This window comes from Coffea eugenioides, chromosome 11, assembly GCF_003713205.1.
Source record: "Coffea eugenioides isolate CCC68of chromosome 11, Ceug_1.0, whole genome shotgun sequence".
NCBI classification, from domain to species: Eukaryota; Viridiplantae; Streptophyta; class Magnoliopsida; order Gentianales; family Rubiaceae; genus Coffea; species Coffea eugenioides.
The window spans coordinates 19,334,505-19,358,414 of NC_040045.1; the positions used below are offsets into that span (position 1 = coordinate 19,334,505).

General features: G+C 36.2%; 1 protein-coding gene across 4 annotated transcripts; it reads right to left on the reverse strand.

Annotated features, from left to right (window-relative positions):
• Nucleotides 1–2,875: 2,875 nt before the first annotated feature.
• On the reverse strand, nucleotides 2,876–9,040 carry LOC113754536. 4 transcript variants are annotated; one of them, XM_027298986.1, is made up of 14 exons: nucleotides 8,952–9,040; nucleotides 8,769–8,842; nucleotides 8,625–8,670; nucleotides 8,464–8,513; nucleotides 7,716–7,892; nucleotides 7,447–7,585; nucleotides 6,757–7,088; nucleotides 6,556–6,675; nucleotides 6,353–6,480; nucleotides 6,151–6,248; nucleotides 5,963–6,054; nucleotides 5,154–5,287; nucleotides 4,560–4,658; nucleotides 3,028–3,111 (listed from the first exon to the last, which is right to left on the reverse strand). In XM_027298986.1, the coding sequence occupies exons 1-13, from the start codon at nucleotides 8,980–8,982 to the stop codon at nucleotides 4,586–4,588; spliced, it is 1,494 nt and encodes a 497-aa protein (XP_027154787.1). In that variant the 5' UTR covers nucleotides 8,983–9,040; the 3' UTR covers nucleotides 3,028–3,111; nucleotides 4,560–4,585. The 4 variants fall into 4 exon arrangements, with proteins under 4 accessions (XP_027154788.1, XP_027154785.1, XP_027154786.1 ...); XM_027298987.1 differs by lacking the exon at nucleotides 4,560–4,658 and having other exon boundaries at nucleotides 2,876–3,111; nucleotides 6,353–6,444; XM_027298984.1 differs by lacking the exon at nucleotides 4,560–4,658 and having other exon boundaries at nucleotides 2,876–3,111.
• Between the last annotated feature and the right edge of the window lie 14,870 nt (nucleotides 9,041–23,910).

A 23,910-nucleotide genomic window follows, 5' to 3' on the forward strand; every position in this document is an offset into this window, starting at 1 on the left:
TGTGCTCCTATGTGATTTTATGTGTGTAATTGCATGCTTTTTAAATGCTTTTATTTTATTTTATTTATTCATTTAGTTACTTTTTTGTTTTAATTTTGTATATTTATTTTAATTTATTTTTTATCATTTTAAAGGCATTTAAATGCCAAATTGTAATAGTTAGGTTATTATTTTATTTCATTTCATTCTTTCCCCTTTTAGATTGTAGTTAGGACCCCCCGAATGTAATAATTAGATCTTTATTCGCTTTTATTTTATGTGTGTGTTTGCATGCTTGTGTGCCTATGTGTTTACTTGCTTTCTTAGGATTGTTGCATCTAGATATCATGATTATGTATTATATGCTATATGTGATTTATGTATTTATTTGTTTTATTATGTTTTACATGATTTATTTGATTGTAATAAATGCATGACGTCACCACACTAGTCCAACGCTAGTTGTAGCCCTCCTTTCTAATTTCTCATTAATCCAACGCTAGTGAGAACTTATAGACATGGGTTAGTCCAACGCTAGACTCTTGGGAACCATCCACGTGCTAGATCATGCTTGCGTGACAATCACAACATTTCATACATATTTTTCTACTTTTTAGGGTTTTTATCATTTTGCATGGCATTCCCCCTATATGTATATCTCTTATCACATATTCCTTCTATATGTATATCCCTTATCCCATACTTCCCTTATATGTATATCTTTTATCCCATATTTTTCATATATGTATATTCCTTACCCCTATGTGTGGAACATGGCATTTAGGACTTGCATTCCATTTAAAAATTAGAACTAGGTTAGTACATTTTATTTGATTAGATTAGGGAAATTAACCCCTCGAATATGGGATATGGACGAGTATGACTTTTTGTCTTTAACACACTCGTATTCCCTCTATTAAAGGAAAAATTGAAATCACGAGTATTAGTTTCCCCCGCACCCATTATACATTCCCTTAGGTCGCGTATATTTGTAAATTATTATTTCTTTCTTTTTTCGAGTCTCATTTGTTGCAAACTTCGTGACCTTTTTAAAGAGTCACTTGTGGGCGTCGCAATTAATGCGATTTGCACCAATCAAATTTTGAAGAGACATTCCAACCCTTCCGATATACATTAGGTCTCGATTTGCATTCATATAGTGACATCCAAATGTGATAATTTTTTATGTTAAATTAAGAAAATTTTTGACTAAATCACGCAACTGACCTTGATTAGGTTGAAAGGGTGCCTTGGATTTTATCCTTGCCTTCCCTTTTTTCAACCGTGACTCCCGATCCCTTTTCTCTGATTTTCGAAGATTTAGAGTCATTTGAAAAGGGTTTTCTTAAATTTTTTTTAATTTAAAATTCATTTTAACTAGTTTGGTACATCTTAACTCTATACCAAGTGGCGACTCCTATTTTTTATTAAAAACCTTTTTTAAACTATTATTTTGAACCAAAATTGTCGCACTTTAAGTCCTATTTTAAACCCATTTTCTCTTTATTTATTTTTAAAAAATCAAAACTCATTTTCACTTAAAATTAATCAAAATCTATTTTATAAACCCATAATTATGGGGCACGACAATAACTTGATTTTCGAGTTATGGCACTGCTTCGTACTTTCCTTCTTGCAAAGCTTAGCAGGAAAAATTCTTGCGGGTTATCCTCAAAGATCTCTTTCAAAAAAAAAAGTGTCATTCGAAGAACTAAAAAATGTAATTAAAGAATTGTTGAAGTAAATCTCTATGAGAGTTACCCAATTGTGGTGGATACAAGGGCAGGAGGTGGCGACCGTGGGGCAAGTGTTTGTAGGCCTGTCAATCGGGCCTAATGAGCCGGGTTTTGATGAGTTCAAACTCAGTTCATTTAATTTGAATCATTTTCGGGATTCGGACTATGAGTTTCGGGTTCGTAAATGTGAAACTCATACTCAACTCACATAATATTCGGGTTGTGAGCCTTAATTGGGTTTAGCCCAAACTCACTTATTACTCCTTAATTTTCTTAATATAATTACTATAACTATTAAGTTGTAAAACTAATTTAACATTTACAAGACTATAATATTAAAACTAAACATGAACAAATAATAGTTCTTAAAACGTATATAAACCAAAAATTTTTCAACAATATTTATATTTAATCCATTCAAAATGCATGAAAAATAGTAATAAAACATGCGATCATAAGCCAATACATCTTTAAAAGTTGAAACTTTTTTTATAATCTTGTGATTTAAATCCAAATATGCTTGATGATTTTTGTGTTTGTAGACAAAAAAAAAATCAACCAATATTATGCCAATACAAAAATTTACTCAACCAATAAAAAAAATTAGAGATTTAATTATGCATTACCAATATTGACTCTCAAGAAAGCTCATGAAAGAGTTTTTAGATGTATTTTTGTGTTTTGTAATTTATGTATATATTTAGTATTTAGTAATAATATATTTGGATATATAATTATACATAATATCAAAATATAAATATTATATATATAGGTAATTAAAAGGCCGGACCTATATCGGGTTTAAGCCTAATAAGGCCCAAACTCGGCTCACATTTAATTCGGACCTAATTTTTAGGCTCAGACTCAGACCGGCTCACTAAATGATCGGGCTCATCGGGCTTTCTGTCGGGCCGAACGAGCCCAGCTCGGACTGGCCCAGCCCCATTGACAGTCCTAAGTATTTGGGCATGTTGGGTTAGTGGTGGAGGCGTGAAGAAGAAGAAGAAAATTTTTAAAACTTTGACATTGGCCAATTAAATTTTTATAAACTCGCTATTTGACCTCTGCAATAGAGCTGTGCTAAACAAATCCTTGGTTTTGCAAGTGCCTCACTCCTCTTCTCGTTTCCGTCAAGTTTTGACAGTAGAAGCCAGATGCAATGGCAAGAAATATATACTTTATTGAGTTCAGTGGGTAAGCTTAAACTTTTAACAGTTGGAGGACCAAAAGCATACAAAGTTAAAAGTTGAGTGGTTATTTGGGCAATTTGCTCTAATTTATCACTACACTCTTCATGCTTGAACCATTTCACCTTTTATAACCACGTATTAGCTCAGCTTCACAATGTATACAATAATATTCAACAAACAGGCAAATTCTCACAGGCACCAAGAACCTGCGCAAGAACAAAATTGCAAATGATTCATCAATACTCAAAATTGCAAACGATTCATCAATTCATATGCTGTGAAAACAAAATCTGTCATCATTATTTTTTTTTCATGGCCATCATCATCAAAACTGTTATTTGTCAACTTAACTTTTTCACAAGAAAATCACACGCCCAAGCTAATGCATTAGGACGAGAAAACAACAAACTGCCAAGAACATAAATAGAAAGAACATCCCCAGACGTAACCGGGTAAAGAAGAAAATATGAAGATAAAACCACACACTTCAAGACCAAAACAGCAACACGTTCATGCTTGATTTATGGCCTAAAATCCTACCAATGCCAGGCATTAGACGCACCAAAGGAATCAAATCATAGTTGACCTTTCAAGCAAACCAAGAAACAGACTATCAAATCAGTTAAAAATAAGATCTAAAATTAGATAGTCTAGAGAGAAAAATTCTATTAATAGCTGTGACAATTACAAGTTTTTGACATCTTGCAACACCTCTTTTTAATAATTTAAGACTTCTTCACACCATCAATGTACTGAATTTCGCACCTTTTGCTCAGACCATCAAGACAGCAGAAGCATATATCAAATATTCTGCACTAAAACGCAGTTTAAGCACCCAATAATGAAATAAATACTGTCCAAAAGGCAGAAACATTTCTCAACCTAAACCTAGTGACGCCACTAATTTGTAGAAACCAATACATGCCAACACAGTGCTGCTTTTTTTTTTTTGGCCTAACAGAGCTCAATGTGTTGGCTGCTGAAGCAGCTGCTTTAACTTCATCTCTGTTACGGACAAGGATTTTGGAATGTGGACAATTAAGTGGATTCATTATCACTAGGATGTTTAGTAACAAAAAAATCTTCATCAAAATGGCCATTGTGTTTATGTTATAGATAAGATTAATAATCTCATTAGACTGGTTTGTGGCACTTTGACACATATCTTTCGAGAAGCTCATTCCTTGGCAGATTCTTTGGCACCTTGGGTTGGATCTTCAGAGCATGTTATGCACTCACTGGCTGCTTTGCCAAGGAATCAGGGACTACTCAAGTTAGATAGTGCCAATTATCCCACTTTTAGATAATTTGTTCTATAGGAAGCAGTACTCTTCATTTGAATGTGTGACATATATCTATGAACTCTTTCACATGCAGGAATGTCAATTTGTTTTGTTTTCTTGCCTAGAAACCAAAAAAGAAGATAAAAATATAACCTTATATGTTAAAGTAGGAACAATAAACTTAGCTGACATTAAATTGCCTTTGCACGGATCTGAAATGCATTAACTAGTACCACAAAAAACCTAGAGAGCATTACTTGTGGAAACTCTTCATTTGCAAGATATGAAAACATGGAGCAAATAACAGGATAAACAAATTTAAGCATGTCTCAAAACAAATAGGATTATGTAAGAATTAAGCAATTTACTACCTGCTTGTTCTATTAAAAAAATCTTATCAGGAAGCAAGTTGGGAAAAATATGTAGACAATATTACGACCTCATCTTTCACCTCAATAAATACCTCCTTCCTGCAACAGACATATCACAACAGCCAAATTTATGTTAATCTAGTGTACTGTCAGGAGATACTCTTACCACTGCTCAAAATGAAGTAAAAAGGAAACAGATGTGATATAGAAACTTTTAGAACAAGTTCATACCACTGCTCAAAATTAAGTGAAAAGGAAAAAGATGTGATATAGAAACTTTTAGAACAAGTTGATACTTTTCCAGGCAATAGTCGAACGGAAGGGACCCCGTTACGCCCATTATGCAAAATTTGTTTTCAATTAGCATTCAGATTAACTATCAGCAAAATTTTTCCATGGACAGACTTCCACCATGAACCTGTTATACCAAAAGTTTGAAAAGCCAAAAATGTAAAATCTTTTGGTAGACGTAAAGCCTGGAAAAGTAGCATTTCTCAACACCAAAGTGGTAGAATATCATGAACAATGTTCCCCCTTTCCTTAATTGGTATTTGCTAATAATTAAAAGCAAACAAATAGTTTTCAAGTTCATACCAAGGTGGCTGTATGCGAATTAGGTTCCCAACTTCAAGTGCAATATCATCACATACTCTTGAGCTAAATATGACCATCAAGGTTCTTCCTCCAATCTGCTTTCTTTTATGGAAGTTATTGACCAAATCCGGGATCTGCTCAAGAATTATGATCTGATTAATATCCTTTAGAACATTTTAAACAATATTGCATTGAATATAGTTGTACGGTGAAGGAACAGATGCAACATGATTTTTCAACTATATAACTGATTAATGGTTTGTTTATCTAGCTTTTATATAAGGGACAGATAACCCACAACAAGAATACAGGGAGCAAGTTCAGATAAGCAGAACAATGAGATTGTCATCAATACATTTGTTTTCTGCCATATGACCAACTTCATTTGTCAAACATATCCGGGGGAGCTGTCTGATTCTATTATTTATGGTTTCTATAAATAAAACTCCAACATAGATGAATCTAAACTCTAAATTCTGCACCATTCGGTGTCCTCAGCTAAAGAACCAAAGCTAAATCCCCTTTTGTAAAAACCGGAGTCCTCATAGAAATCTAGCAACCATAAATGGCTAGTTCAGAAGTTTCAAAACTTCTATCTCATGTTGATTCTTAAAGCAAAAATTTTCATGTGTGGTATTATAATTTAGGAAAGGAAATGCAACTCCCTCTTACATCATATTACTTCCAACCAACAGACTAAATGACAACTCAGAAACCGCAAGGAAACAGAAATCACATTGGACATGCAAACAGAAAAAAGAGGCCGATTGAACAGTATTCGCATCATTACTGTAGGTAGGTAAATGTACCTCTTCATGTCGTACAAGAGAACAACAACAAACAGTAAGCTTGGCCTCAAGACACCTAGACAGAATTCGTATATCAATGCAGCTTCTTCCATCTGAAACAATATAGCTCAATCACTGTAAAAGACCAGCAATGGTTATGACCTAGGAAGGAAACATGCACAAATTGAATGGAAAACGAGGGTCTCTGCCTGTTGAAATAGCATTTAAATTAGAGCTCTCCAAGAAGTCTATATCTCTTTCTTTCTCACTCTGCATCACCTGCTGTAACTTCTCAAACAACCCAGACCTGCAAGTGTGTCAAATGGAGTATGAAGAAGCAGACAGGAATTAACGTGAAATTAGTAATGACATAAATGTAAACTCTTGAGAATAGGTAGTTCCATTACTCACCCAGATTGTCTGTGAATTTTGACCTCTGATGTCATATGGTTCCGGGATATGCCTCCCAAAGCTTCATGAAACCAATCGGCCATGGTTTGTCTCTGAAAGCCAGGTTTTGGGCATCGCAAAGAGGCACTCTAAAGCAAGAGTTCCTCAATGACCCAACAATTTTTGCAAAGAATAATAGACTAAAGTATTCAACAAAAAGATACCTCATCATCAGCTGAAGGTTCACCATTCAGTAAGCTATCCACCTGTATGTTTATACCACCTTGCGGATAGACACTTCTAGTGACAGAAAAATGTGCTCTTCTTCCTCGCAACCTACTTGGCTGAAAGACATCTACTATAGAAATCTATCAGGGAATTGAGAGGAAATAGAATTCCCAAAGGAAAAAGATGTAGACAACTACCATTTCATAACTTCCTAGTGGTTGACCACTTTTCTCCTGTAAATCATCCTGGAACTTAGCCCCTGAATTCTCGCTGCAATCATGATATATTAGCCCACCAAATGGGATCATATGATTCAAAGGTTGTTCTACCTCTCCTCCTTTGAAAATCTCAAGGGCCTCAGCCATTGATTTATGCAAATCTACATTTGTACTACTATCTGACTTTGTACCATGTGGGCAGTCAGTAACTGAATTGTCAATGTCATTTACATCACTGACAACTAAAGGAAAATCTTCTTTCTGTGAGGGGAAATGTAACAAATATTTGGGCTTCAATTTGATCCGGCTATCTGCAGCAGTTGATGATAAGCATTGAACTAAGTATCACAACTGTGAAATGTACAAAAAAACACTAAAAACTTCTCAGAGGGATCCTACGTGGTCCAGATGAGAAACTTATCATTGATCTAATTACATTAATGACTACAGAAAGTAAAGATAGATAAACAAATAATATGTACACGCTTGTTAATAAAATGGGGGTGTTCACATGGAAAGAGTCATGTAAATTTGGAATGGAACAGAAAGCAACATAAAGAACTCACTTTCCATTCCAACCAGTTTATTGGTATCCACAATTTTGTAGAGTTACATTACAAAAGCATGCATAATATGTACAATTAAGTGCCTAGTATCTCAAAGTAGTACCTTTGGAGGATTTCTTTACTTTGGAAGGTAAAGCACTATTATTCAACCGGAGTAATGCCTGAACTTCTCTATTTGCTTCAGACCATGTATCTCTTGCCTCATATCTTATTACATTCCCAACAGCAGGCAGACTAAATCTCTGCAATTTTGAACCATTCATTCAATCAATTGCGTATTGAAATTACATTTAATATCAAAGCTTGAACTTCTAAGTAAGATGGATTATCGTAAACTCCAGTTATGAGGCATATTATTATTTACCAACACACCTCAACATTAGACATGGTTTCTTCATCTGAATTGCACATAGATGCCACTCTTCGATCATGGATGTTTTCTTCATCCAATTCTAAAACTGATGACGCTCTTAGATGATGAACAGTATCAGCCTCGTCGTTGAAGGCAGGAAATTCGATCTCATCCTCAATACATATAGATTTTTGCCTCTGAAGTGAAAAATAACCACAGAAGCAAGCTCAAAAGATCAGATATCCTACTGAAACTTCAGAAACTTCCATTCTAGCTTTCAATATCATCTTTACATTGCCAGTCAAATAATCCTACGTAAAATAGTTAAACTCCAAAAGCCCTTTTCATTCCTTTGGGATATTTAAGGCTTTCATTAACTCTTTCTTTTTTCTTTTTCTTCTTTCTTCTCTTTTTCCCCTTGAGTAGCTTTTTTCATCTCATTACTTGCTCGATAGAACTCTACAGTAACATTCAAGATATGTGCACACAGTAGAGCATATTCAATATCCATTCTCAAGCCCTAACCCATTGAAAAAAGACAATAAATCAAAGAGTAGCATTTTCTTCTGCACATTAACCACTATATCTCCTACAGGACTGCCTACAAATACCGTCTAATAAAATTGATTTCCTCAATATTAATTAGGCAGAAGATTGTCACTAATTCTTCACGAAAAAAAGAAGAAGAAAAATCTACACTTTTCAGAGAGGAGGCGCGGGGGGGGGGGGGAAGGGGATGAGAACCATAGAAAGTGAATCGCTCGTTACCTCTTCACAAGAAATTACTGCGTTGATTCCATAATCAAGCTCACATGCATCTGCTTCAGCATAGAGTAATCTCACAAATTTCTTGTATATGAATTCTCAGCATTTATTCTCATATAATGAATCAAAATAATAAAAAAAAAATGAGGGAAGAAATGCTAAACCTTTTCGAAGCATCTCAAGCTGGGAAAGAACTTGCATGCTATGACCCTTCAAAACATGTAATCGAAATTCATAACAACAACAATTTTATGGATAATAAAAATCTCAATCGAAAATTTAGAACTCAACAGCAGAATCAAATCAACCTTGTTCTTCTCGAGACGGCCGCTCAAGGAAATTGCACAACTGTCGGAGGAGTCGCAGCTCAAATCTTCCTCTTCTTGAAGAAATTGAAAGGTAAATGCAACTCAGAAAGAATCGTATTGAAAATCGACAGAAACTGGGTCTGATTTATTTGGAGGGTAGAGGAGGGGACGGCGGGGTTATACCTGAAACATTGGAATCCATTTTCGAAAGCATGTTATTTGAAATTCATTTATGCCGTTCGAGTTCTTCAACCATATAGACTAAGGCTTAGTTTGGGAGTTTAGGATAGAAAAGAAAAGAAAGGGAAAGCTTAAGTTATGAGAGAAGAGAAGAGATTGTTATGTTGTTTGGGAGTTTTGAGAATTAATGGAATGATTTTGGATATGGAAGTCATTAAATATTTGTTCAAAGCATTTTTAAGGACAAAATAGGCTTCATTTGGGAGTGAATGATTTGGATAGAAAAGAAGAGAAAGACTGATTTTCCTTTGTTTGATAGTTTTAAGTAAGAAAGAAAAGAAAGGAAATGGGAGGATGAATAGTGACAAAAATGTTTCCTCCCAAATTGGAAAGAAATGGAGAGAAAGTTTGGAGAAAACTTGTTAATTTTTCTAAAATGCCTATTTTGTCCTTAAAAATGCCCTGAACAAATATTTAATGACTTTCATATCCAAAATCATTTCATTAATTCTCAAAACTCTCAAACAACATAACAATCTCTTCTCTTCTCTTCTCTCATAACTTAAGATTTCCCTTCTTTTCTTTTCTATCCTAAACTCCCAAACTAAGCCTAAGTGTGGAACCCCCTTGCCAAGTAGGTATAGTCGTCCTCCACGTGGTGAGACAGGATTGGCGCAATGGTGACGTGGTGTCAATCATATAGACTAAGTGTGGAAGCTGGCGCGAATTGATTGGTTGTCAATTGTGCTTGTTGTACCTGATTCTTCCTCTCCTTCGTTCGTTGTCCCGTCTTTCCTTCCTACTGTTTAGTTCTACTGTGGTTTTCTGCAGGTGTTCGATTGAGATTGTCAACTACCTCTCTGTCCGCTCATCAGGCTCCTCTCTACCAGCTCTAACCTGCTTCTTTCTTTTTTTTTCTCCTTCTTTCTCCACCACATATTGGTGTTGTTTCCACTCCAAATTTTATCTTTCTCGCACCTGATTTTCCCTCTCCTCTCTCCTTCCTTCGTCTTTCCTTCCGTTTGTTTTTGCTACTGTGTTGCTTTCTCCCTGCTTCTTTTTCCATTTTCCTCCACATCCCGAGGCTGCTCCCACTCAAAAATTACTGTCTCTTCGCAGTCCTTGCACGTCTTCCCCACCTTCTCTTTGTTCTTTCCTTCTGGAGGATTAGGTGGCTATCATCATGAAGCATGTTGCTTCTCCTCGTTATTTCTCCCCACAATCAGGTATTTGGTATGTTGGTTCATGTTTCGCTGTTGCTGCGGCTCCTCATTCTTGCCCATTCCATGGTGTCCGGTGAGTTCTGATGCTCTTTTGTTGATCTATTTTACTCTTACTTCCACATTTCCCCCTTTTCTCCTGTTCACCGACCTCTGGTTTAGGTTTTCTTTTTTCGACGATTGTTGGCCATTACAGCTCCAATCAATCAAATCCTCTTGGTTAGAAATAGTTGAGCTTAATTTTGTTTGCAGATAAGGATCATATATCTTAATTTTGTTTGCACATTTCCCCCTTGAATTGTTGCTGAATCAGTGTGTATTTCCCTTTTGTTTCTCTTTTCCTTATTACCTTTTATATGCTGCTCTTACTCTGCTGCTTCTATACCCTTGTAGCCTTTTTGCTTTCTTTTTCCATAATTTATTTATTGTTGCCTGTGCCTTTGTAGAGCTATTTCTCGTTCTATCATAAGTTTTCCTTTGGTCAGCTTTTTTACTTTCGATTCTGTGAGGACCCGGCAAATTATCTTATATTTTATTTTATTTCTTTGAATGCATTTTCTTTACTTTAAATTATCGCCTTAATTTTCTCGATATTTTTATAAGTGAGTCAAGTTTTAAAATCATTTTCTTGGTATAAGTTAGTTCATGTTAAGTTTGAATTGCATTATGGACGTAGGACCCGCTAATGCGGTGTGTGTGATAAATTTTTGAAGATTAGAAGGAGTTTTGTACAAAGGGATATAATTTTATAAGGTGCTAAGGGATAATTAAAGGTTGACTAGATGTTTTAGTAATTGGAAGACAATAGGATGGGGATTAACCTTGGAAGGACAATTATCACAAAATCCATGAAACTTTGACCTTGACTTGGACTATTCTTAGCCTTTAAGTAAAAGAAAATTTGACCAAAAATTTCATTCCCTTTTCTTTCCTCTTGGCCGACCTATTGGAGAAGAAAAGGAGAGAAAATAAACTCCATTTCCAACCTAGAAATTCTTGCTTGAATCTTGAGATTTCACCATAAGTTTGCAATCCAATTCATATGAAGTAACTTCAAAAAAGGAGAAAGACCTTGGGTGGAGGAATTTGGGGAAAAAGAAAACTTTGATTGCTCTTCTTCATAGGATTAAAGGTAATCATGGCTTGAAACCATTTCTTCTCTTTTAACTTGCATATGAGTAGTTTTAGGGTTTGATTTTGGTAGTTTTCATGAGAAATTTCATAGTTTGTGTAGTGATTTGAAAATTACAGCTTTTATGGTGAAATTTCAGCCCTTATATGATGCTTGAGCTTGGCCATGATTTTATACCTTTGCCATGTGAATTATCTAGCTTTTGTATGTTAGTTTGGCTTACTTAAGGAAAATTTCAGTTTGTAGTTGAAATTTCAGCTTAGGGTTTACAAAATTCAACTTTATTGTGGTTGATATTTGAGCTATAAACTTGCTATATTTGGATGATTTTGTGGCCTTAAACAAGTGTATTGATAGCTTATGACTTGTGGTTGTGATTGAAGTTAAATTGAGATGTAATTTGGTGTAGAGTTTGGATGGAAAAGTAAAGAAAACAAGGGAAGGTGCTGCTGAAAATTTTTCGCAGGGAACCTTAAGCAGTCACACTTTCTAGGAAATTTTAATGCTTTGAGTCTATTTTCCATCGGTATAAAGTTTATAAATTTTGGACTTAAGAAGCTTGAGATATGATTTTTCAAATAGTATCACGCAAAACTGAAAAAATTCTGTTTTCCTAGAACTGTTCTTATTTTCATTTCCAACTTTAAGATTGGAGTTAGAAAACTATTTTGAGTTTGGTTTATGAGTGGAATTGAGGTTTAAATGAAAGGAAATGAAGTTTTGGAAACCTTAATTTCTTCATGTATTTTGGCTTTGTATTGCTAGTCTTTTAATATAATATATGACCGCAAGACTCGAGAGAGTTCAAGAGGACGAACCAGGGTTAAAGTGAAGGGTTGCAATTGATTGGTGAGTGTTCCAACTGCGTGTTACATGTTCATTGTTGTTAGAAATTGCTAGGTATTTGAATTATCACCGTTATAGGCAAGTGTGTACTTTATCGCACTTGACCTAACTCGACTAAACTTTTGATATTCTGTTAAAACATGTACTGGCCGTTTTGCTATAACTAGAATGTGGCCAGAATCCGGCCACTTTCTGGCCGGATTTCCAGCCGGATTCGAGGTAGTGAGAATCAAAAGTTTTTATGTTTTCCCTGACAATCCGGCCAATATTTGACAGGATTTGCGGCCGGATTTGCTACCAAAATTTCTGACTTTCTGCAGTTGTTCCTCCAGTTTTCTGATTTGATCAGGTTTTCGCAACCACCCCGTTTTCAACTGTTTAGACTTGAAATACTTGAAACATGATATGCTGAATTTATTTGTGACTTGAACCTGTTTAGGCGAGTGTGCTCTTATGTACATTCAATTGACCTGATATGACGAAACAATTGATATCTCATTTACGCATGAACAAGTAATTTGATTTGTATATGACCTGTATATTGATTTGAAATACTTGAGAATGTGAAGTGTTGGACATTACTTGTGACTTGATTATTGGCGAGGCGAGTGTTTCCTTATTCGCCTTCGACCTCCATGAACTTGAATTAATTGATCCTGCATGCGGACTTGCATGTTTATGTGTATGTTTGTAAACCGGCTGCATTCTTCTTTTAGCGGTTGAACTGTAGACCAACTGCATTTCTCTTGTGGCGGTTGAATAGTAGACCGGCTACATCTTTCTTGTAGCGATTGAATTGTAGATCAGTTATATTTCTCTTGTAGTGGTTGAACTGGGCCTTGGATCTTATCCGAGATGTCGGGTAAGTGGAATCTAGGGTTACTCATGCGTATGCGTGAATGTAAGTTGGTAACGGCTGAATTGAGCTCTCGTTGGACCTCTTGCTTTAGACCAGGCTCAGAGCAGTCGGGTAAGTTGAAAAATCTTGGGTAAAGGACAAGTTCCTAACCTGTTTATTCTGGACTGGAATTCATCACTTGATCGCTGATATTACTGAATACGGAGCGTTAAGTGACAATTAACATCTCCAATCATTTACTGCGTAAGCGTTGGATAATAGCCAATGACTCCACTCTTGAATATCTGAATACTTGGGGTTATAAGCCAGATCCTGATGTCGCGCCCCATTTTTAAAATGCAAAATAAAGTGTTTTATAAAAAATGAATTTTTAATTAATTTTTTATTTGAAAAAATGAGTTTTTTTTTATTTTTTTAGAAAAATGAATAAAGAAATGGGCCTAAATGGGACTTAAAAGTGTGATGATTTTGGCCCCAAAATAATAGTTTAAAAAGGATTTTTAATAAAAAATAGGAGTCGCCACTTGGAATTGAGTTAAGGTGTACCAAATCACCTAAAAATGAATTTTTTAAAGAAAAAGTAGAGAAAACCCTTTTTAAATGACTCCAAATCCTCGAAAATCAGAGAAAAGTGTTCGGGAGTCACATTTGAAAAAAGGGAAGGTAAGGATAAAATCCAAAGTACCCTTTCAACCTAACCTAGAGTTAGTTGCGTGATTTAGTCAAAAAAAATCTACTTATTTTAATCTAAAAATTTATCACATTTGGATGTCATTATATGAATGCAATCCTAGACCTAATGTATATCGAAAGGGTCAATATGTCTCTTCAAAGTTTGATTGGTGCAAATCACATTAATTGTGACACCCAAAAATGACTTTTTGAAGAGGCCACGAACATGCAAAAATATGAGACTCGAAGGAAAGAAAAGAAAATGGTAAAATACAAATATATATATATATATATATATATATATATATATATGACCTAAAGGAATGCATCATAATGAGTGCGGGGGGCTAAAATTTGTGACTAAATTTTTCCTTTTATAGAGGGAATACGAATGTGCTAATGTTAAAAAATCACACTCGTCCATATCCCATATTCGAGGGGTTATTCATATCTAATCAAGCAAATGATCTGACATAATTCTAATTTTCTTAAATGAAATGCAAGTCTAATGTTATGTCCCATACATAGGATACATAATATACATATAGGGGAAATATGGGGTAAGGGATATACGTAATATACATATATACGTAATATGCATGAAAATGTGGTGATTATCACACAAATATGATCTAATGCAAGGACGGTCCCTAAGAGTCTGACGTTGGACTAACCCATGTCTATGAGTTCTCGCTAGCATTGGACTAGTGAGAAATCAGAAAAGGGGCCACAATTAGCGTTGGATTAGTGTGGTGATGTGCATTTATTACAATCAAATAAATCATATAAAACATAATAAAACAAATAAACATATAAATCACATATAGCACGTAGCACATAAGCATGATATCTAGATGCAAAACCCTAAGAAAGCGAATAACACATAAACACATAAGCATGCAAAACACACAAGACAAATAAAGCAAATAAAACCCTAACTATTACATTTGGGGGTTCTAACTACAATCTAAATGGGGTAAAGAATGAAATAAAATAATAATCAAACTATTACAATTTTGGCATTTAATTGTCTTCCAAATAATTACAAATTAACTTAAAATAAATATACAAAATCGAAACAATTAAAGTGACTAAATAAATATGTCGCGCCCCACTTTTTTGGAAAAAATAAAATAATTGTTTTTTTTGTTGAATTTTATTGATTTGGGAAAAATGATTTTTTGTTGATAAAAACAAAAATGGGTCTAAATGGGACTTTTGAAAATGCGACGATTTGACCCAAGGAAAATAGTTTAAAAAGGGTTTTTATATAAAAAATGGAGTCGCCACTTGGTATAGAGTTAGGGTGTACCAAGTCACCCAAAAAAAAATGAATTGTTTAAAGTAAAATAGGAAAAAGTAAGAAACCCTTTTTAAACGACTCCTAGTCCACGTAAAACAAAGAAAAAGGTTCGGGGGTCACATTTGACGAAGGGGAAGGCAAGGATAAAAATCCAAGGCACCCCTTCGACCTAGCCAAGGCTAGTTGCGTGATTTAACCCTTATTTTCCTATATTTTCTACCCAAAGTATGTATTGCAAATTGGATTTGACTAATGAATGAGAAATGCAATCCTAAATCTAAGAAATGTCTCTGATGAGGCTTTTGATCCCATTCACATGAATTGTGAAGGTCAATAAGGAAAGACCTCATAGAAAATCACGAACGATGCAAATGAGGACTCAAATGAGAGTGTAAGTGTGCAAAGTGTGGAAAAAAGGTGCATGTGTGCAATTTGAAAGTGTTTGTGTGCAAATGAATAAAAATATGAATGCTCGTGTGCAAGTGAATGAAAATAGTAAATATATAAGTAAAATAGGTGCAATGTGTGAGGTGAAAAGTAAAGAAAGTGAATAAGTGTGAATATGCCATGTGGATTTAAAATATATAATTAGTGAGGAAAATAGTGAGAAAATAATATGAAAATGCATGAACTTAGAGGAATGCATCAGGTCGGGTACGGGAATGACCTCTAGTTTTTGTGATTTTAATTTTCCCTTTGATTAGAAGGAAAAACTAGCGTGCTAAGGCTATTTTGAAGCCACACTCGCTCGTTTCCCTTACCCAAGGGGGTTTCTCAGGCAAATGGACCCTATAACTAGCATGAAATGCAAAGGTCTAAAATGAAAGGGAAAGGTTAGAGGGACATGCCAAATGCCATAAAACTAAAAAAAATGCATGAAATGTAGTGAACATGCAAACATGTACTAACGAGGGGAAATCCCTAAGGGTCTAGCATTGGACTAGCCCATTCTATGAATTCCGACTAGCGTTGGACTAGTGGAAACGTACATTCATTCATCACATTCATTCAGGCTGTGGAAAGCGAGTAGACATGCCAAACACTTATAAACACATAGCACATAACATTTAGCATGCTCGACTAGATGCAAGGCCCTAACAAAGCAAATTAACACGTAGTAACTAAGCATGCAAGACACATAAGACAATTAAATCCCTAACTATTACATTTTCTAGCTAGGCACACGACTTTGATAGGTCTTCATTGAATGCTCTTCCAAACCCTATCTATTACAAGCCAAGAGGTGTACACATACCCCATTAAGAATAAATTAAATAAAAAGCAAAAGTAAATGACATAAATAAAAGAAATTAAAGAAAGGCTAGGAAAGCAAAGTAGACATGTATTTCTCATAACACGTAGGAGCACGAAGGGTCGAATGAAGTGCAAATGAGGGATAGAGTGTACCTCCCTTGAATTGATGCCTTAAATGGAATGAAATCACTTATTTATCCTCCAAAATAAAAAAATGGTCAAGGTACCAATTTATTTGGGAAAATTAAAAGAAATGCGCAAATACAAAGCTCACTTAATCGTAAAGCCTCTAAAGTCATGACTTAAGTGCAATTGACAAAGCATGGTAGTTAATTGAAGCAAAACAAACAATGAAATTGCAAAAACTAAAGCTGCCAAGGCCCAAATTGATTGATTTCCAAAGTTTCTAGACCATAACAGAGTTTTAGGGAACTTAGGGGCTGAAAACAAAGCCAAGGTCAAGCAATCACATAGCAATCACATAAGCATGGAATTGACCGGTTAGAAGCATTTAAATGCCTAAGCATTCCATATTCATGAAATAAGGCCCCAACTATTGTGATTAAAAACATCAAAACATCCAAATTCCACATAAAGCCAAATTATCCCATAAAGTTCTTGAAACCCTTTGAACTCATCCTAAAAAAAAACTTACAAGAGTCTAACCAAAACATACCAGCAGCAGTGAAGACTATAGAGTAACAAGATTGATCAAAATAAGTCAAGTAATTGGGCCATAGTGCATTGCTGCGAAATCAAAGGGACCCAATTGATTAAATTTTCAAAGTTTCTGGGCCTTAGTGGCTTAAGGGGAGACTTGGGGGGGTTCAAAGGCAATTTTGAAACAATTTCCATGCAGGTTCATGCAACAAGCGTAAGAAACTTGTTTCTGCAACAATCATTTTTTGCCGAAAGCTTTCTGCAGCCCAAAACAACATTGCTACTTTCATCTCCACAAAACAAGCGTCAACCTCAACACAAACTTAATCAAAATTCTTTCAACTCAAACTAACTTCATTTCCGCAAACAACTTCAACATTCAATCAAACCAAAGCATAAAAGAAAAGTCATGCAAATGCCATGAAGAAAATTTCTGCTATAACCATTTCATTTGTCCAAACTCTGGATTAAGCAATCAAAACAAATAAAACTCACATCCAACAAGCAAAACATAGAAGGAAATTATATACAACACTTATGGAACTCTTAGGCAAGATGGAAAAAGATTGCTGTAATTTTATTGATTCACTTTGAGTTGAGCGCATATGATATAGCAAGGGTGAAATATCTTGAAGACTTTGCTGGACAGCCTCAATAATAGCCTTTGGTATATAAAAATCCTCCAAACACACACTAAACCCCTCGGAATACAGATTTTCCATCAACAAGGGTATCAAAAAAAATTGAAGAATCTTAACACCTCCTTAGGACCTTTTGAGAAGAAAATAGATGTAATAACATCAATAAAAGTAGGCTGCAATAGATCCCTATTAAAATCAAATTTGACCAATTCGCTACTGTAAGTCAAATATCTTTCTCCACTACACTCAAAGGAAGCAGGAAATGCAGTCTGGCCGAATTGATAAAAAATGCAGCAGAATTTCTGGCGTGAACTTTGCAACTCAAATATTTTAGATGTTTAAACACTCAAACTCAACACCCAATCTTCCATTTCCTCTCTTCAAAACACAATTAAACATGCAGCTGAAGTACAAACTCAGAAAGCAGCCATGGAAAGAAACAGTAAGAAGAAAAATGCAGCAATTTTCTTGTTCATTTTTTTTTTCTTGCTTAACCGAGCTAATGAGCTGCATGCAAAGCTTAAACGCCTTGTTATTAACTAGCTAATCATAGTTATAAGCTCAGATTATCACAAGTAAGCGAATTAAAGGTTGCATTTCCTAATCAAGCTCTCGGCTGATTCCATACTTGAGCATAACAGAATTTCTTTTCCTAAAACACTTATCCGGCTATCAAAACTCAACATGCAAAGCTATAACTAGCTTAATCAACTCAGATTTTGTTAGCTAATCACCGATTCATGCTCAGATGATGTCAGGGAAACAAGAATTAAAGCTGCAACTCCTAATCTACTCTCGGCAGAAACATTCTCTTCCAAAATCAGATTTTCCCCTTATTCAATTCATCATCCGAACACCTAACCTTCACATGCATGGCCATAAACAATTTAATCTACCTCTGATCAACACTTCTCAGCCCAGAAAATTACCTCAGACCGAAGCTCACTCACACGATAGAGGAACTGAAATTTTCTCTCCTCTCGGCTCGCTTGAGGCTGGATGACTGGTCCTGGTGATGTTGCAGCTGCGGGGTGTTGAGGTAGGTGGTGTAGTTGGAGGTGGATTGAAGCTGGTTGAAGGTGCGACAGGGACTGAAGCTCACGCAATGCTGCTCTCCTTTCTTCTCCCTAGCTCACGGACAAAGCAAGAAAGAATTGCAGCTCGCGGTTCCTTTCCTTGCTCTCGGTTGTATGGTGCAGCTCGGCCTCTCACTCTCTCTCAGTCGATGATAACAAGGCAGAAGATGAAGTGAAATGCTCTGGTATTGTGGAATGTTGGAATTGCTGGAAACGGTTGCAGCTGGTTGAATGGAAGTGCAGAATGGGTGGAACTAGCTCACGGTTTCTCCCTAGCTCACGGATCAAGCAAGAAGAGAATTGCAGCTCGCGGTTTCTTTCCTCTTCGATACACACGAGGTGGAGGTAAGATGTGGTTGTCCAGTAGTTGTGTTCTGAGGTAGTGGAATGGAAAAATGAGTGGCCCCAGTTAAGAGCTCAGCTCACACGATGGTTTGCTGCAACATTTTCCTCTCGGCTGGCTATGGAAGTAAAGTATGGCTGGCTGAGTTTGGTTTGCGTAGGCTAGCTGTGAAATTGGTGGGTGTGGTTGAGCTTAGCTGGTGGAGGTCTTGGAAGTGCAGAGTGGTGTCCGATTCTCTCCCCTCAGCTCACGGACAGAACAGAAACGAAGAGCTCCCCGCTACCTTTCCTTCCTCTCGGCTGTAAGTGCAGCTCTCACTCTCTCTCGGATTGTGGCAGACAAAATAAAACCGAAGTGCTCTCTTCTGCTGTAGTGAGTTGGGAGTAGTGTCCATTAGTGGATGATGGAACCGGCAATAAGGATGGAAGGTGCTGGAATATGAAGTGGAAAAATGGATTCGGCCGAAATGGAATTGTGATTTTTTCCTTTTTTTTGATTTTGATTTTTTTTCCTTCTTGAAATTAATTGAATAAAACTGATAATAAAAATAGATAACAAACAACAAAAACAACAAACAAAAAAAAGTAATTTAATTAACATTGGGTAGAAACTAAATAAACTAGAATCAACAAAACACAATTTTCCATTTTTCATCAATTTTCATCATTTTCCTTTTTTTTTCTTTTTCTCAACTTAATAATTTAACAAAAATAATAGTAAAACTAAATAAAAACAACAATTTTAACTACAAACACATCAAAGTAATCAAACTAAAATAACAAAATTACCATTTTCGATTTTTCTTTCATTTTCATCATTTTTTCATCATTTTTCCTTTTTTTTCACAAATTTTACGTTAAACTTAAAACTAAAACTAAAACTAAAACGTGAACAAAATTAATATGACAAATAATTAGCAAATAAAAGACAAATAAAAAGATAACAATTAAAATGCAGACAATCTAAAACAAAATTATGAATTAGATGCAACATACAAATTATTTAAAAATTTGGTGTCTACAGTTTGCCCCTCTTTGTTTGAGTTTTGAAAAAACTTGAGACAAAGAAGTAGACACCAAATACTTACCTGTGGTATTTGGCTGCAATGGACGCTTCTGAAATGAGGATCGACTTTTTTAACACAATTTTTTTCCTTTTTCTTTTTTTTTGAAATGGGATTGACCCAAACAGGAAATTAAAACGGGACTGACCCGAGCAGAAATTTAAAATTGGGACTGACTAGAGAAGGAAATTCAAATCATGGGACTGGCCCGAATGAGCTTTTGAATCGTGGGACTGACCCGAATGAGCTTTTGATCGAGGGACTGACCCGAACAGAAACGTAAATGGGCTAGACTCGAACAGAAAATGAGAAATGGGATAGACTCGAACAGAAAATGAAAAATGGGATAGACCCACGGGATAGACCCGAACAGAAAATGTAAAATGGGATAGACCCGAACAGAAACGTAAATGGGATAGACCCAAACAGAAAATGTAAAATGGGATAGACCCACGGGATCTTCGGAATGTTGGCGGCACGAGACTCAGGCCCAACGTGACATTTGGCTTGATATTTGAAATGTTGGCGGAACACGGCACGAAACTCAGGCCCAACTTGACATTTGAACTGTTGGCGGCACGAAACTCAGGCCCAACTTGACATTTGAACTGTTGGCGGCACGAAACTCAGGCCCAACTTGATATTTGAACTGTTGGCGGCACGAAACTCAGGCCCAACTTGATAACTGTTGAACTGACTGCGGCACGAAAACCAAGCCCAACGTGACATTTGAACTGTTGGCGGCACGAAACTCAGGCCCAACTTGACATTTGAACTGTTGGCGGCACGAAACTCAGGCCCAACTTGATATTTGAACTGTTGGCGGCACGAAACTCAAGCCCAACTTGACATTTGAACTGTTGGCGGCACGAAACTCAGGCCCAACTTGACATTTGAACTGTTGGCGGCACGAAACTCAGGCCCAACTTGATATTTGAACTGTTGGCGGCACGAAACTCAAGCCCAACGTGATAAAGTGAAGTTGGTGGCACGAAAACCAAGCCCAACGTGATAAAGTGAAGTTGGTGGCACGAAAACCAAGCCCAACGTGATAAAGTGAAGTTGGTGGCACGAAAACCAAGCCCAACGTGATAAAGTGAAGTTGGTGGGATAAGACCCAGTCCTGCCATCCAATTGGTCAAGAAATTGAATTTGATTTGTCAAGAAACAAGAAATTAAATTTGACTTTCCAAGAGACAAGAATTTGAACTTGATTTTCGATTTTTGACTTTTGAATTTTTCGGATCTTTGAAAATTTTCCGAATTTTTCGAAAAAATGATTTGCCCAAAATTCAAGTATTGTGTCGCCGATCCTTCGATCTGCTTTATGATATTATTGTTTTTTCCTCAAAACTTTGACTCAGCCCCTTTTCCTCAGTTCAAATCATGAATATGCAGTTCTTGGACGACATCTCACAGTTCAAAATTTGCCCCAGTTGCGGTATTTGAAATGAGCATGGACCTGCAAAAGAAGTAAGCAAGTAACGCCACCACCATCCGATCAATTCCTCCTTCAAGAAATGTGTAAACATGAGTACTTCGATGTTTTTATCAACTTTTGTTGCGGCAGCCGACTGAGTTGGATTCTTCACCCTAAGGCTTTTCCGATTTACAAACTGATCAGATATGTGCTTTGCCATATTGTGAAGTCTGCGTAACTGACTTTGTTGAACCTTAACCCTTTTCAGGGGATGACTGAACCCAAGTATGTTTCGAATAAACCACGGGGATTGTTATTCACCAAAATTCAAAGATAAAGAATGAAGTATGCAAGAAAATTCACATGTCATACAAGAATGCACACATAACCATTTGTGCTTAAATTCTACAAAAATGCCATGAATGCAAGTAATTTGGAAAAATGAGCTTTGCAAAAGAATGTTTTACAAAATGACACAGTTTTGGCCAACAAATGTCATATTCAATTCTCTGGACATCTTTGTTCTGAAATTCAAAATTGACAGAAGTATGACAAAATGAGGAGAAATCCAAATGAACCAAATCACCAGCTGTTCTTCCTCGTGCTTGCTCATTGCAGAAATCCTACCTTGGTGCCCTTTCGGGTTTTCACCAAGGTTGCCCCCACTCCTTTTCTTTTGTTTTGTTTTTGTTTTTATTTTTCTCTTTTCCTTTTCTTTTTCTCTTTTTCTTTTGAGGTGCCCTTTCGGGTTTTCACCTAAGGAACAATGGAAAAACTCAACCATAATCGACTCAGGAGTATGAATTGAAGATTGCTGACATCAGTAAAATGCGCTTCCCTTGTAAGATTAGGCGAAGGCATTATGGACATCACTTGCCAGTTGATTAGCAAATTTTCCAACAGAAAATACGACAAATAACGAAAGCCAGGACTTTGGGCTTTTGTAATGAGGTCAGGTAGGGTGTTTTTCAAGAAAAGTTGAGGCTTGAAAGCAAATTTTGATAAGAGGGGTGTGAAATAGCCTGAGATTGCATCATTTTGAAGTTACTTCCAATTTTGAACGAAACTGAGGAAAATTTTGCCCCAGTTTGATTTTTTTCATTTTCTTCATTGCATTCTTCTTACTTTTTGCATTTTTCCTTCAAAACTAAATTTGCCCCAGTGTGGGGTTCTTTCTTCCTTTTCTTTTCCTTTCTCTTTTTTCAAAAAATAAATTTGCCCCAGTGTAGGGCTTTCCCCTTCTAATCATCTCTTTTCAAAATGAATTTGCCCCAGTGTGGGGTTTGCAATCTTCAGGGGCTGCCAAACGAAAAAAATTATTGTTCTGATAGCTCAAAAGGGACGACTAGGGATGAAATGTTTTGATTGGAAAGGAAGATGGCCTGACTTTTGCCTCGTCTCTTGCATGATTTCCTAGAAGGAATTTGCATAATCAAATAAAGAATTTCTTACACGTGTCCGAGTTGATAGGTTGAGGGAATGTCTGTCCTTCCATCTCTCCTTTGAACACCCAATAAGCTTTGTCAATTTGAAGCAAATTTGCCTTCGACTTCGTCTTTCATCGCTTTAACACTTTCTTTCCTTTTCCAGAAGGTCGGTGGCGGATCCTTTTGTTATGAACATAGGTCATGCGTTTTGACAACGTTGGTCATGGCACATAGCATTCAACTGCTTCTCATTAATCAGAATCAATCGTTAAGGACACTGCTTTAACAATTCAGCTTCCAACTTGGTCGAAAAGGGATTTTCTCAAATGAAAGGATTTTTCAATGAAGGGATTTCGCAAATGAAGGGATTTTCCAAGGAAGGAATTTCTGAATGAGGGATTTTCCAAGGAAGGAATTTCTGAATGAGGGCTTTTAATGGAGGAATTTTCAATGAAGGGCTTTATCAAATTCCAGAACAGTGATATTCAAAGAGTCAAATAACTTCACCTTTGGCCATTTCAAAGAATTAACAAAAACCAGAACAAATAACAAATAAACAAATAATCGAATTGTGCATTTGATGAAACTCCAAATCAAAGCGGAAACAAAACAAACTCAATTGCAAAAGACGCTTTCATTAAGCTATGCACATATGCAAGAAAAAGTTTTCATGAATTTTAGCAAACGACAAACCCCTAGACTTATCAAAATTCCCTTCGAGAGGGAAGAAACTCGGCCATCCAAATTGTGCAAAGCTCCTTCAGGATTTTCAAATTTCGTCGTTAGAAATGAATGCCTCGAAGGTGTCCTGGTGTTCAGGAAAAGGATTCGTACTTATAATCGGCCCTTGTTCACCTCTTTTCCTTAGCACTATTTCTCCTGCCTCGATCATGTCTTGGACTTTGTGCTTAAGTGCCCTGCAATCGGCGGTTGAGTGGCCAGGTACCCCCGAATGATAGGCACAAATAGCATGTGGATTGTACCCAGTAGGCATGCCATGAAGGTAAGTTGGAGGGGGAATTACGCCGATTTTACCAGCGGCCTTT

Bases quoted from the DNA above. Each gene is read 5' to 3' on its own strand.
- LOC113754536 (XM_027298984.1), bottom strand. From the start codon at position 8,982: ATGCTTTCGAAAATGGATTCCAATGTTTCAG. The intron at 8,514-8,624 runs GTTTAGCATTTC...ATGCTGAAGCAG, and splicing joins GCTTGAGATGCTTCGAAAAG to ATGCATGTGAGCTTGATTAT. The intron at 7,089-7,446 runs GTACTACTTTGA...CAACTGCTGCAG, and splicing joins AGTAAAGAAATCCTCCAAAG to ATAGCCGGATCAAATTGAAG.